This window comes from Oncorhynchus mykiss, chromosome 11 (assembly GCF_013265735.2).
Source record: "Oncorhynchus mykiss isolate Arlee chromosome 11, USDA_OmykA_1.1, whole genome shotgun sequence".
In the NCBI taxonomy this organism is placed as follows: Eukaryota; Metazoa; Chordata; class Actinopteri; order Salmoniformes; family Salmonidae; genus Oncorhynchus; species Oncorhynchus mykiss.
Genome location: NC_048575.1, coordinates 35,219,170 through 35,235,012, shown reverse-complemented (window position 1 = coordinate 35,235,012; position 15,843 = coordinate 35,219,170). Strand labels below are relative to the sequence as shown.

Below are 15,843 nucleotides of genomic sequence, written 5' to 3'. Positions count from 1 at the left end.
TGTCTGTGTTTCCATCTCTCTCAGTCCAATCACTAAAGACAGCTATAGTAGAGAAAGAGAGGTGGAGTACAAGAGAAAAGGGTGGGGGGGACTAGGTGGAGGTTCAGATCTCATGGAGAGTTACCCTCCTGTAGCTTATCGATCAAATAGTTATTAGAATCAGGTGCACTAGATTAGGGTTGGAGAAAAACCTACAAGACGCTAACTCTCTAGGGGAGCCCTGCATCAGATCATGCTGGATCTTGTGTCGAGTCTGTTGATTCCATCTCGATCTGGTACTCCAGCCCTCGGGGGTCTGATTGGTGTCACACTATTTCCCAGTCCCAGATGCAGTGTCTTCAAAGTATTCAAACCCCTTGACTTATTCCACATTTTGTTTAGTTACAGTCTGAATTCAAAATGTATTAAATAGATGTTTTTTGTCCACCCATCTACACACAATATCCAATAATGACAAAGTGAAAACATGTTTTTAGAAATGTTTGCAAATGTATTGAAAATTAAATACAGAAATATCTCATTTACATATTCCCACCTCTGAATCAGCACTTTGTAGAAGCGCCTCTGGCGGCGATTACAGCTTTGAGTCGTCTTGGGTATGCCTGTATCATCTTTGCACATTTGGATTTGGGGATTGTGTCCCATTCTTCCTTTCAGATTTTCTCAAGCTCTGTTAACTTGTTATGGCTGCAATCCCGTTAACGGGATAATTGCCATCAAGAACCGCTGAATTGCATAGCCACATTCAATGAATATTACTAAAAATATTTACATTCATGAAATCACAAGTGCAATATAGGAAAACACAGTTTAGCCTTTTGTTAATCTACCTGTCGTGTCAGATTTTGAAAATATGCTTTACAGTGAAAGCAATCCAAGCATTTGTGTAAGTTTATCGATCGTTTGACAAAACATTATGTATACTTAGCATCAAGCAGCTTGGTCACGAAAATCAGAAAAGCAATCAAATTAATTGTTTACCTTTGACGATCTTCGGATGTTTTCACTCACGAGACTCCCAGTTACACAATAAATGTTCCTTTTGTTCCATAAAGATTATTTTTATATCCAAAATACCTCCATTTGTTTGGCGCATTATGTTCAGAAATCCACAGGAAAGAGTGGTCACGACAACGCAGACAAATTCCAAATAGTTTCCGTAATGTCCACAGAAACATGTCAAACATTTTTTATAAGCAATCCTCAGGATGTTTTTAAAATATATCATCGATAATATATCAACCGCAAATGTCTTTCACGGTAGGAGAGTGAAAGGCAATGGCAGCCAAAACTCTGTTGCGCGAGCAAAACTCATGCGACCACCTGACGCGATGTTATCTTTCTGGCTCATTTTTCATAATAAAAGCCTGCAACTATGTCTGAAGACTGTTGACACCTTAGGGAAGCCAGAGAAAAAGGAATCTGGTTGATATCCCTTTAAATGGAGGATAGGCATGCAAAGGAACAGAAGGGTTTCAAAATAAGAGGCACTTCCTGATTTGATTTTCCTCAGGGTTTCGCCTGCAATATCAGTTCTGTTATACTCACAGACAATATTTTGACAGTTTTGGAAACTTTAGAGAGTTTTCTATCCTAATCTGTCAATTATATGCCTATTCTAGCATCTGGTCCTGAGAAATAGGCAATTTCTTTGGGAATGTTGTTTTTCCAAACATAAAAATAGTGACCCCTAGCTTCAAGAGGTTTTAACCAGGTTGGCCAGTTGAGAACAAGTTCCAATTTACAACTGCAATCTGGCCAAGATAAAACAAAGCAGTTCGAAAAACAACAACAACACAAAGTTACAAGTGGGATAACAAAAGCAGTCAATAACACAATAGAAACATCCAAATACAGTGTGTGCAAATAGAGTGAGGAGGTAAGGCAATAAATAGGCCATAGCAGCGAAGTAATTACAATTTAGCAAATTAACACTGGAGTGATAGATGTGCAGATGACGATGTGCAAGTAGAAACACTGGTGTGCAAAAGAGCAAAAAAAGTAAATAAAAGCAATGTGGGGATGAGGTAGGGAGTTGGATGGGCTATTTACAGATTGGCTGTGTACAGCTGCAGCGATCGGTAAGCTGCTCAGATAGCTGATGCTTAAAGTTAGTGAGGGAGATATAAGTCTCCAACTTCAACGATTTTGCAATTAATTCCAGTCATTGGCAGCAGAGACTTGGAAGGAAAGGCAGCCAATCCAGGTCTTGGCTTTGGGGATGACCAGTGAGATATACCTGCTGGAGTGTGTGCTACGGGTGGGTGTTGCTATGGTGACCAGTGAGCTGAGATAAGGCGGAGATTTACCTAGCAAAGACTTATAGATGACCTGGGGCCAGTGGGTTTGGCGACGAAAATGTAGCGAGGGCCAGCCGACTAGCGCATTGAGGTCGCAGTGGTGGGTGGTATATGGGGCTTTGGTGACATAATGGATGGCACTGTGATAGACTGCGTCCAGTTTGCTGAGTAGAGTGTTGGAGGCTATTTTGTAAATGACATCGCCGAAGTCAAGGATCGGTAGGATAGTTAGTTTTACGAGGGTAGTTTTGGCAACGTCGTTGAAGGAATCTTTGTTGAGAAATGGGAAGCGATTCTAGATTTAATTTGAGGATGCTTAATATGAGTCTGGAAGGAGAGTTTACAGTCTAGCCAGAGACCTAGGTATTTGTAGTCCATATATTCTAAATCAGAACCGTCCAGAGTAGTGATGCTAGTTGGGCGGGCGGGTGCGGGCAGCGATTCGGTTGATGAGCATGCATTTAGTTTTACTTGCATTTAAGAGCACTTGGAGGCCACGGAATGAGTGTTGTATCACATTGAAGCTCGTTTGGAGGTTTTAACACAATGTCCAAAGAAGGGCCAGATGTATACAGAATGGTGTCGTCTGCATAGAGGTGGATCAAGGAATCACCCACAGCAAGAGCGACATCGTTGACATTTTCAGAGAAAAGAGTCAGTCCGAGAATTTAACCCTGTTGTACCCCCATAGAGACTGCCTGAGGTCCAGACAACAGGCCCTCCAATTTGACACACTGAACTCTATCTGAGAAGTAGTTGGTGAACCAGGCGAGGCAGTCATTTGAGAAACCAAGGCTGTTGAGTCTGCTGTTGAGTCTACGGTGATTGACAGAGTCGAAAGCCTTGGCCAGGTCGATGAAAACGGCTGCACAGTACTGTCTTTTATCGATGCCGGTTATGATATATAAATGAATAAAGAAACAAACACATGCTTCACTGTTTCATCAACCATACACTCCATACACAAGCCGTTCACATGCTTGCGAACCAGGTGTAATGAGTTCAATGTACAGTGTCCTAGATGCAACCGAGCAAATACAACCTCTTCCTTACTAATCTGACTAATAAATCTTGGAGTAGTCTAGCAGTAGTCAAGCTGCTTATGTTGAAAATCCTTGTTTGTACAAAGGTCAAATTAGCTTTTGAATTTCCTTTTTTTGAGGGAAAAGCTAATATTTCACTTTAAAAAAAAATTATAATCATTGTCTTGCTAATATCTCCTTCTCTCACCGCCGCCTAACTGAACGGCAGAATGGAAACGGATCTATGGTTTGACTTTCGTTCTCGCTCTCTCTCTCTCTGTCTGTGACTCGTCTGTCCCTCCCTCTGCCCCTCTCGTTCTCTCTTAGTAGCTGAAGTGCAGAGTGAGATAGAGCGTATCTTTGAACTGGCCCGGACCTTACAGCTGGTGGTTCTGGACGCAGACACCATCAACCACCCAGCCCAACTGGGCAAGACATCCCTGGCCCCTATCATCGTCTACGTCAAGATCTCCTCTCCTAAGGTGAGGCCAAGCAATGCAAAAAAATGGCAACTTACATTTCCATTCCACAAAATGCACTTTGGTAGTTTAAACTTGACATGTCAAACTGAATGCAGTGTACTAGTGTACAGTGTGCCCTAGTGTATTACATGGTTCATATTCTAATACTAACCTTTATTTTCTAGTAATGTATTCAGCCAACCTTCCATATCACACACAGTAATATTATGTGTAATTGTGGAAAGGTAGATGCAGGCCAGGAGAACACGTGTAAACGGTCCAGTGTGAGAGCAGTGAGTGACAGATTGATGAAGTAAACTGAGCTGAAGTGAAAGTCTCCTGAGTAGGGAAGTAGTCTCCTACTGGTTTATGGAGGTCTATGGATGTCCCTGATGCATTGGGGAGCAAGTGGTGTATGGATGTCTTGTCACTGCTCATATCGCATTTTTCTAACTGAACGGCGTCCTGTTTGGGTTATTAAACACGGCCTGTCAGCGCTGACTACTCCGCTCGTCTGAATGGGAGAGAGTGAAGTGGGGGCGACTGATTCATCACGCTAACCTTCAGCCTTAGTGTAAATAACACCCATAATTCAAATATCCTTCAAAAAACGCTGGCATTTGAGTAAGATAGAAAAGGAAAGAAGGCGTCGCTGAAGGAATGTGAATTACGGCTCTAAATCAAAGTGTCGGTAGTCTGAATCGCACCTCGATGGGATAAACCAAGTGTATTTGACTCCTCTTTTTATCAACGTCTGCTGCTGTGAATCAGTAAAACCACAGTTCTACTTTAGTGCTGATGTTAGGCTCAAGTTTCCACGTTGCTGCTACATCGGAGTTGACTTCCTCACAGTGCTGATGATGCTGTGATGTGTTGGAGTTGACTTAGTTTCGGTGCTGACAACACTTTAATGGGATCGAGTTTACTCCGTTATGGTGCTGATGGCCTCTCATGCCCCTCGCTCATATGTCCCACAGGTTCTGCAGAGGCTCATCAAGTCCAGAGGGAAGTCCCAGGCTAAGCACCTCAATGTCCAGATGGTTGCTGCAGACAAACTGGCCCAGTGCCCTGCCGTGAGTATAGCCACACCACTGCCCGGAGATCACTGTTACCTGGATGACACCCACCACATATCACATCTAACACATCCTGGACATTTCATAATATTGTTTCAGTGTGCCGATTGAAGATTTGGGATTCTGTGCATCAAGCCTCTGTTGATACTGTAAAGGAGACTATTGCGGGCTGAATCCTAACTTGCGAACTCACACTGAAAATACACACTCGAGTTACTTGAAGTCTTATGTGTATTGCCACTGATGTTGATCACAGATTTGCGTGGAGGTTTTGAGTCGTGTGCGTATATCTCCCGGTAGGATTCTGCCCGTATATTAATAATACTGTTGTGGAATGCTTCAGAAAGACTCATATCTCCTGCCAATTCTATTTCCGTCCTTCTGTGATCTTCTTGGATATTCTTTTAGAATATGAGTGCAATCATTTCAGCCTTGTGGAACATCTGCCCTAATGTACATCCAATAGCATCAAATTAAATTGTATTTGTCACATGCGTCGAATACAACAGGTACAACCTTACCGTGAAATGCTTACTTACAAGCCCTTAACCAGCAGTACAGTTCAAGAAATAGTTAAGACAATATTTGCTGCATAGACTAAAGTGAGAAAAAAAAATATGGGGGAAAAAAAGTAACAAGAAAATGACAATAACGAGGCTATATACAGGGGGTGGTGTTACCCAGTGAATGTACAGGTTAGTCGAGGTAATTTGTAAAGTGTGCATAGATAATAAACAGCGAGTAGCAGCAGTGTAAAAACAAAGGGGGGGGGGGGGGGTAAATGTCAATTGTCTAGGTGGCTTTTGATGAATTAGTTTCATGGCTTGTGGGTAGAAGCTGTTAAGGAGCCTCTTGGTCCTAGACTTGGCGCTCCGGTACTGCTTGCCGTGCTGTAGCAGAGAGAACAGTCTATGACTTGGGTGACTGGAGACTGACATTTTTTTGGGCCTTCCTCATCGCCTAGTATATAGGTCGTGGATGTCAGGTACAGTCATGTACTGGGCCGTACGCACTACCCTCTGTAGCGCCATTGCATCCCTAGTGGGATTTAGCTTTCAACAATCTCACTGATCAGAAAATTCTTGCCAAATGAATATTTTATTTAATTTCTTAATTTTTTGAGTTTTTGTCTAACTTTCTTAATCCGAGAAGCGATTTGGAAGTTATTCCCAAAGAATCCCGAAGTCTGTCCTTTTTTATCACGAAGAAAAAGTAGATCCGCTGTTTTAAAATTGTTATGATGCTATTCTTGGCCCATACATAGCACATACACATGCTGTTTTTCAGCCCTTAAAACACTAACAATTGAGTTTTTTCCAATCCTCCTTTCTCTCTCTTTATTTCTCTGTTTTCAGCTCTTAAAACACTAACAATAGAGTTTTTTCCTATCCTCCTTTCTTCCTCTCTTTATCTCTCTGTTTTGGGCACATAAAACACTAACAATACAGTCAGAAAAAAGGGCTCCAAAAGGGTTCTTTGGCTGTCCCTTAGGAGAGCTATTTTTGGTTCCAGGTAGAACGCTTTTGGGTTCCATGTAGAACCTTCTTGGGAAAGGGTTCTACATGGAACCCAATAATGTTCTACCTGGAACCAAAAAGGGTTCTTCAAAGAGATGTCTTATGGGGACAGCAGAAGAACCCTTTTAGGTTCTAGATAGCATTTTATTTTTTTAAGAGTATACCGTTTTCCCCTCCTCCCTCCCTCTGTTTATCGCTCATGTAGGAGATGTTTGACATCATCCTGGATGAGAACCAGCTGGAGGATGCGTGTGAGCACATGGCTGATTACCTGGAGGCCTACTGGAAGAGCACCCACCCCGCCAGCTGCAACCCCCCCAACCCGCTGCTGGCCAAGCTGGCCACAGACGCCCTGCCCTCCAGCCCCGCTCCCGTCTCCAGCATGCAGGTACAGGTGCTGACCAGGCTTTAGGCCAACATGGGCAGCCTGCTCCATGGTCCAGACAGGGATAGCGGGGAGACCAGTAGCTCACTGGCCATGAGCAGCCTGTACCGCCACTGAGTCAGAGTCATGACACACTGACCACGGTAGGAAAGAGCAGGGCAGAGAGAGTAATAGGAATAGAGAGACGAGGAACATGACCGGTGGTGGGCCTGCTAACCATGACTAGTCAAAGGTCATTAAGTCAGGAAAGTACGCTGACAACTCAGGAGCTTGTCATTTTAATTGGTTTAACACAGTGGGTTGCTATAATGAATTCCTTTGAAATAATTAATACTTAGAGGAAAATGAATGAATAAGGTGATCATGATGTGTTTTGCATTATGCACCTCTGTCAGTTTGAAAATAATGATCTATTTGAAGGTTCTGTATTTAACGGTGAGTAGCGAACAATTTGTTTGGGTCATTTGATTGATTCAGGTCTGTTTCAGTTGTTTTTAAAATGTCCACGTCTTTTCCCCATCCCCATCCATTGCTCCCCCATTGGGAAATGTAAGACTGAAACTCCTGACAATGAGAGTCCTTTTGAAACTCTTGAAAATGCTGATGAAAATGCGTCTGATGAGTGAGGTTAACATGTCTGTGATTGTGGTGAGTGAGATACTCCGTCATAAGAGCTGTGTGGACTTCAGGGATACATCTAAAATGGCACCCTATTCCCTATATGGTGCACTACTAATGACCAGTGCCCATAGGGCTCTGGTCAAAAGTAGTACACTAAGTAGGAAATAGGGTGCCATTTGGGACTTGGACCAAGTGTTAGTATTCCATGGGGATTCGGCCTTGGTTCTGGAGACTTAAAATAATAAACCAGGCCAAATTAATCTGAAAGCAAACGGATATGAGGATTTTTAGGGAAACTGTATTCTCCAGGACCATAGTCAACCTTCAGTGATTGGTTGATAACCTATATTCAACCTTTGAGTGTGCAGTGCACATGTGTGTATGTGTACAAGTGTGCTGTTTGAATTTCATGCATGCAGGTTTCCGTGTGTGAATTTGAAATGTTGTCTGGAAATGGTTGAAATGTGTGTTTGATTTGCATGTGATTGAGGGTGTGTGTTTGTCTTTTTTACTCTGCATATGCGTGTTGGTGTGTCTAACTGTACTAACAGGCGTGTTGTGTTGCTAACCCCAGGGCAGCGGGGCAGAGGAGAAAGCAGGGGACAAGGCAGGACAAGGTGGGGAGAGGAAGGGCTCCAGAGAGGACCACCAGCACCACCATCACCACCACAGCCAGCATCAGAGCCAGGAGCAGCCAGATGGGGAGGAGGAGAGGGAGGAGGAGGAGAGGCCCCTAAGGACAGAGTCTTCCAGGAGACCCCAGCACATCCACCACCGCTCCTCCTCCCAGCGAACTGAGCAGCACCACAACCACCACCACCATCATCGTGGTGGCAAGGGTCTCTCCCGGGGGGAGACACAGGACTCAGAGACCCCCGAGAGCCGGGAGAGCAGAGAAAGCAGAGACTCAGCGTACATAGAGCCCCTGTCTCAACTCCTACACCAGGAAGAGGAGGATGATTTTGGAGAGGAGTATGATGAGGAGGGGCTTGGAGAGGGGGGGCACCCCCAGCAGCAGCAGGGGCGCTACGAGGCCCAGCCCCAACCCAGGGACCATCATCATCACCACCACCACCATCACCGCGCTGGCGAGGAGGCGGGCCAAAGCACAATAGGACACCACCGTTCTAAGGAGCGTAACGAGCAGGACCACAACGAGCGCAACAAGCCGCGCAGTCACCACCATCAACGACCGGCCCGCGACCACCACCACCACCAGTACTATGACCGCGACCGGGACAGGGAGGGGGAGGTTGCCCCCAAAAAGAGGGGTGACACAGAGGACTGGGCCAGAGACCCCTATATTCACCAGTGACAGCCTAGCCCCGAGACTCCAACCCCTCACACACTGAGACAGTGGTAGGACTCCCCTCTCTCTGAAACCGTTCTGTTGTCCCATCTTGCTGCTACACCCGTTTATGTATGCTTCCTTTGTAAAGGCCGTTGCATCCTTAGCAATGGCAGTATTTTTATTATATATAGTAAATAAATATATATATATATATGTGTGTGTGTGTGTGTGTGTGTGTGTGTCTGTGTGTGTGTGTGTGTGTGTGTGTGTGTGTGTGTGTGTGTGTATCGATACATAGACATTTTCGTTTATGTGTGGATATGCATGGATCTTCTCAAATATGCATATTTTAAACCTGTGTTTGATGAAGCATGACACAACAGCAGAATTATCTTCTGTACTGTACTGCTTTCTGTGACTAGCATTTAAAAAATATTTGTCAGGGTTTTTTTATTTATTTTTTGTATGCTGCCACTTAAAAGAAGAATTTGTTCATTCAGACTACTGTTAGCAATGACTGAGAAGTGGGAAACCATGTAACTGGGTTAAATGCTATATATTTGCAATTGTTTTTGTTTAATTTAATTGTTCCTGTTTTCTTGCTTGCGTTTCCAAAAAAAATCTGCATTGTTCATTTTCGGTGTTTGGTCCTCTGATGTTGATGCTGCCTCTCCATTGGGCCACACCTTAGTCTGGCCTTACAAGACAAAAAGAATAGTGACATTACAGTACTGTTGTTCAATTTTTAAAGGGTCCAGAAACATTTTGTAACATTGATACACACTCTGTTCAGCACTTTTAGTACAACATACTGTAGACTGAATCACATTGTTGGTGTCAGGTGTACAACTATTTTATATTTTAGAGTAGAGTTATCGGGTAAAATCAATCCACTTTATTCCATGATGGTATGTCTTTTTAAGTGAAACCCTTTCTTATGGACAGTTCCATGCACTTAGTACAGTCCAATTAGCTATAAATGTGCGTTATGAGATACCCCAAAAATATTCCCTTGAATTATATTTATTTTCGATGTCTAATTGAAAATCAATCACAACCACTGAGTGAAATCAACTGGATGCTAAAGGTTAGCCTTTCTGCCAGGCTATGGTGCTCAAGAACAGTTGTAATAACCTAGTTATAACATAGCTATAACATAGCTCCAGTCCAGGGCGTTACATGTGGCTTTCTAACGCTGAGCCTCAGTGTCGGCTAGCCCCACATAACGCACTGGACAAGAGCTATTTATAAAGTTTGCATTGATGATGAGGTTATAGGGTCCTTACTTGAGGAAATGTGATTTAGGTGAATGTCTGAGTTATAAGAAGTAGATCCCTAGTGAGGTTTCTTAGTTCAGGCTGCCCTCTGTAAGGAGGTTAGGGGTATGTGCCCCAAATGTCACCCTGCTCCCTATATATAGTGCACTACTTTTGACCGGGGCCCATAGAGATCTACTCAAAAGTAGTGCACAATTTAGGGAATAGGGTACAATTTGAGATGCATACGAGGTCACATACTCTGGCCCTCTGTTTACATTACCACCAACCAGCCAGTCCCCTAGAACAATTTAAAGTTTTTGCTTTTATTTTTGCCTAAAATATTATGATTATCCATTTATATGCTACTCTAGTAGCACTACACATTTTTAAGAGTGTACATATGTATGTACATATGTATCAATACAAAAAAATAAACTTGGCAACAAAGAATTGATGTACAATAATATCTATTGGTCTTGGATCTATTGGAAATATGTTTCATGAAATGCTGTTTCTTACAAAGCTGTGCTGTCTGTCTTTACCGTGTGTGTGTGTGTGTGTGTGTGTGTGTGTGTGTGTGTGTGTAAAAGCAACTGCTCCCTCTGAGAATGACATTTGCAGCTGACGTTGGCACTCTGACCAGGAATGTTTAATTTTTATAAATGTGTTATTCAACTTTTATTTAATCAAGGGAGCCCATTGACATCATAGTTTCATTTTAAATAGTACCCCCGGGACAACAAATTCAACACGAACATTCCAATAAAATGTATAAAAATGACAGGTTACAATTTGAAAAACTACCATTTCAACACAACAATACATTTTTCACATGTAATCAAGACAAATGCAATTCTCATTTAACTAAATCAACATTCGACTACTAAACTGCCGTAGCGGCACCAGGGAATCAAGATGCAGGGGTTCTGCAGGTTATTCCAAAAATGGGGAGGATTTACTTATTAATTGGGTGGAGACCCGAGAAACCTCAAACCCCGTGAAAGGGTTTGGTAGCCCATGTTCTTATACTTCAACAACGAAGTTAAGTCGGAAGCTTGTGTAATAGAGCTTTGTAAACAAAAAATGGAATAATGAAATGAAATACTGGACTTTAATGAGGGCCAGACAAATTTTTGATGCAGTGATCATTACTAAAACTGTCACCTGTGACAAAGGTTTAAGAGTAGTAGCTGCTGCATTCTGGTAAATGGTGTCACCATAGTTAAGGACTGTCAGGAAAGTTCACTGTACAATCGTCTTCCTGCTGTTGAGGGAGATGCAAGTTCTGTTAATAAAAAAGAAGCCCACTTTAAAAAAAAAAATGTAATAGCTCATCAGTATATTTTTTAAACAAATCCTTGTCAATACAAATACCCAGATATTTATAGGTGGGAGAACCATTCAATGAATAAATATGTAGTCTGATTTTTTGTGGTTGAGAATTAATTTGAAACCCACCAGGGCTTTTTGTAAGTCAACAAAGTCAGATTGCAGCTCTAACAACGCCTGATCTACAGTTGGGACAATGGCATACATAATAGTATCATCTGCATACAGATGAATATTACAAGTTAACAGATAGACCAATATTATTTATATAAATAGTAAAGACAGGTCCCAAAACCGACACCTGTACTGCACACCTTTCATAATATCCAGGACACTAGACAACACCATCAGAAATTACACATTGTGTCCTGTCTGACAGATAATTCTCAAACCACTTGCGAGAAGCCTCATCCAAGCCTACTTCAGTCAACCTTTGAATGTGATGGCCAATAGTGTCGAAGGCTTTGGAAAGGTCTATAAATAAGGCAACACAATGACTTTTATGAGCTAAGCAATTTAATATATCTAAAACAAGCGTAGCAGCTGAACCGGCGCTATGTCAAGGTCTAAAACTGTGTTGCTGCACATTAAGAATAGAGTGAGATGTTAACGTTCTTAGCTGAGTTGGCCAGCGATTCTAAAACTTTTGAAAGACAAGATCATTTGGAAATTGGACTGTAGTTATCTAAGTCAGGAGAATCTCCTCCTTTATGTAAGGGAAGGACATGTGCCGCTTTCCAGATTGTAGGGATAACACAACAGACAATTGTCAAGTAAAAAATGTAGGTCACTGGTTCTGCAATAAGTGGGGCAGAGAGATGCAGTAAGAAGTGATCAAGTGAATCAGCCCTTACAGCTTTTTTAAACATCAATCTTTAGCAAACCACTCAGTACAGTTGAAATGAAAATAAAGTTAGTGAGCCTCAGTTTTGTTTAAAAGATTTGACCACTTACCAGAAGTTGGCTGGATTACCACCACTCTCCTATACACAATTCAAGAAATAAGTCTATTTTGCTTTTCTAACCAGTGTTAGGTTCTAATTCTCAAAGTAAAACACTCACTCATTAGGAAAGCTTGACCAAGTTTAATTCTTCCCAGAGGGTCAATACAGCGGCATTCAGACAAAACATGTTTCCACCACCACAAATATAGGCACACCTCCTTCTCTCCAATCCTTACATCTTTTATGGTTCAACAGGAAGACGAAGTAATAGGGTAATAAACCATAATTTCTCCCTTAACTTCTTCGATATAGGGGGCAGTATTTTAATTTTTGTATGAAAAACATTCCCGTTTTAAACAAGATATTTTGTCACGAAAAGATGCTCGACTATGCATATAATTGACAGCTTTGGAAAGAAAACACTCTGACGTTTCCAAAACTGCAAAGATATTGTCTGTGAGTGCCACAGAACTGATGTTACAGAAAAAAAACAGATAAAAATACAATCAGGAAGTGCCGCATTTTTTGAAACCGCCTCATGGCAATGACTCCTTATATGGCTGTGGAGGAGATAGGAGTCAGCTTACCTTTTCCACGTTTTCCCCAAGGTGTCGGCAGCATTGTGACGTATTTGTAGGCATATCATTGGAAGATTGACCATAAGAGACTACATTTACCAGGTGGTCGCTTGGTGTCCTCCGTCACAATTATTGCGTAATCTCCAGCTGCAGTATTTTTCAGTTTTCTTCCGATGAGAAGCCAGCTGCCACCACTGATAGATTATCGAATAGATATGTGAAAAACACCTTGAGGATTGATTCTAAACAACTTTTGCCATGTTTCTGTCGATATTATGGAGCTAATTTGGAAAAAAGTTTGGCGTTGTAAGTGACTGCATTTTCGTTTTTTTTTTCTTAGCCAAACGTGATGAACAAAACGGAGCAATTTCTCTTACACAAATAATATTTTGGAAAAAATGAACATTTGCTATCTAACTGAGAGTCTCGTCATTGAAACATCCAAAGTTCTTCAAAGGTAAATTATTTTATTTGAATGCTTTTCTTGTTTTTGTGAAAATGTTGCCTGCTGAATGCTAGGCTTAATGCTATGCTAGGATATCAATACTCTTACACAAATGCTTGTGTAGCTTTGGTTAAAGCTTATTTTGAAAATCTGAGTTGACAGTGTTGTTAACAAAAGGCTAAGCTTGTGTTTCAATATATTTATTTCATTTAATTTGCGATTTTCATGAATAGGAAACGTTGCGTTATGGTAATGAGCTAGAGGCGATGATTACGCTCCCGGATACGGGATTGCTCGACGCTAGAGGTTAACTTGTTATGGCTGCGATCCCGATATCGGGATACGTGTCATCAACAACCTCTGAATAGCATAGCACTACATACAATAAATATTACTATAAATATTTATATTCATGAAATCACAAGTGTAATATAGGAAAACACAGCTTAGCCTTTTGTTAATCCACCTGTCGTGTCAGATTTTGAAATTATGCTTTACAGCGAAAGCAATCCAAGCGTTAGTGTAAGTTTATCGATCGCACGATAAAACATTAAGTACACTTAGCATCAGGTAGCTCGGTTACGAAAATCAGAAAAGCAATCAAATTAATCGTTTACCTTTGATGATCTTTGGATGTTTTCACTCACGAGACTCACAGTTACACAACAAATGTTCCTTTTGTTCCATAAAGATTATTTTAAATCCAAAAAACCTCTGTTTGTTTGTCACGTTATGTTCAGAAATCCACAGAAAAGAGTGGTCACGACAACGCAGACAAATTCCAAATAGTTTCCATAATGTCCACAGAAACATGTCAAACGTTTTTTATAATCAATCCTCAGGTTGTTTTTAAAATATATAATCGATAATAGATCAACCACAAATGTCTTTCACAGTAAGAGAGGGAAAAGCAATACCTATTCAAACTCTGTTGCGCGAGCAAAACTCATTTGACCACTTGACGCAATGTTATCGTTCTGGCTCATTTTTCAAAATAAAAGCCTGAAACTATGTCTGAAGCCTGTTGACTCTTTGAGGGAGTAATAGGAAAAGGAATCTGGTTCATATCCCTTTAAATGGAGCAAAGGGAGGCTATGGAACATGGAGTTTTCAAAATAGAAGCCACTTCCTGTTTTGATTTTCCTCAGGGTTTCGCCTGCAATATCAGTTCTGTTATACTCACAGAATATATTTTGACAGTTTTGGAAACTTTAGGTTGTTTTCTATCCAATACTAATGTTATTATGCATACATTAGCAACTGAGACTGAGGAGCTGGCCGTTTACAATGGGCACCTTTTCATCCAAGCTACTCAAAACTGCCCCTGCAGCCATAAAAAGTTAAGGGGATCTGACCTGACCTCAACCCTTCATTTGCCTAATCCACAGATGTCCATCTGTATCCCCTATAGCAATCCTGTGACTTCCTCCCGACCACCCAACACATTCCAAAGCCATCTGGCTCCTACAGATAACGATTAGCTTCTGATGTAAAAAAATGTCTCTATCACTCCTTAGATACGATACTTCTGAGTATAACAAGGTTAACACAGAATCTAACAGTCCCACATTTTGAACATTTTAACTCCATACTGTTCAACATTACATACACTTGAAAATTACTTCTAAATGGACAAACAATAATAATAAAACATGAACAAAAAATAAAACATGATTAACATTCACAGTTAGGCTTACAGCCTCTGTTCTAAATGCACACTGTCGTGTCTTTGGCTATGCTGGATTAAGTGATATGACATGCATTTCTATAAAATAATTTCTCCGTAATTAATATTACCTGATTGAGCTAATCATGTAAATGTGATTAACTAGAGAGTCGGGGCACCACAAATAATATTTATAGAGCTGTTATCTTCCGAATAAACTCTTACAGACATAGTCATATTTTACATTTCATCCCATCACGAATCATTTCATATTCAAACATTTAAATTGAACAACAATTCCATGTGAATCCGATAACTCTGATGTGTAGACTTTCCACTGTAGAGTTTATGTCATCTTATCATTGGTGAGAATGTCTCAGATGACAACCGAACTGACATCACATTCATTAAGTACCACCGCATATGTTCAATTGGTCAGATTACCAGAATATAGTTAATTTCCCCCCACCTTCTGATGTTCCCAGAATCTCTATGTTAACCAAAGGGGTTTGCAAATGTAACATCAGTAGGGTAGAGAGATGAAAAAGGGGGGAAGAGGTATTTATGACTGTCAAACCTACCCCCAACACTCTTATTTCCATCTCTCATCATACAACAGAATGCCATTCCAACTGAATCTGTTGGCTTCCTCCCCTCCAGCTGGAGCTGCTGTTAGTTTCTCCACTTTCTCCTTCTGGTTCCCAAGAGAGTGATAGCATAACACTTGGAAAACAACAAAAAGACACACGAAACATAACAGTATTAACAATGTGGTAAGCTATGCATAATTGTATATGCATGAAAACCAAAGTCTGAGACCATGACAATTCCCACTCTCTTCACCTGACTCTATGCCTCCAGGATACTTTTCTGTTGGATTCCACAAAAAGAAAGCTCTAAAAAGCCTCCTCGTGCTTTTACCCAGTCTTCCCCTTTCCAGCCCCAGGTT

At 41.3% G+C, this 15,843-nt stretch overlaps 1 protein-coding gene across 8 annotated transcripts in view; it reads left to right on the top strand.

Moving 5' to 3' along the window:
* The window catches only part of LOC110535617 (voltage-dependent L-type calcium channel subunit beta-2), a 129,662-nt gene extending 120,414 nt beyond the window's left edge, over positions 1–9,248 (top strand). For 6 of the 8 annotated variants that reach the window (XM_036935348.1, XM_036935350.1, XM_036935352.1 and 3 more), the window contains 4 exons: positions 3,650–3,804; positions 4,761–4,856; positions 6,582–6,764; positions 7,957–9,248. In XM_036935348.1, the coding sequence (XP_036791243.1) occupies positions 3,650–3,804; positions 4,761–4,856; positions 6,582–6,764; positions 7,957–8,697 (1,175 nt within the window). In that variant the 3' untranslated portion in view covers positions 8,698–9,248. The remainder of the gene's footprint in view (positions 1–3,649; positions 3,805–4,760; positions 4,857–6,581; positions 6,765–7,956) is intronic. The other 2 variants (XM_036935349.1, XM_036935351.1) reach the window with 1 other exon arrangement.
* Positions 9,249–15,843: the final 6,595 nt, after the last annotated feature.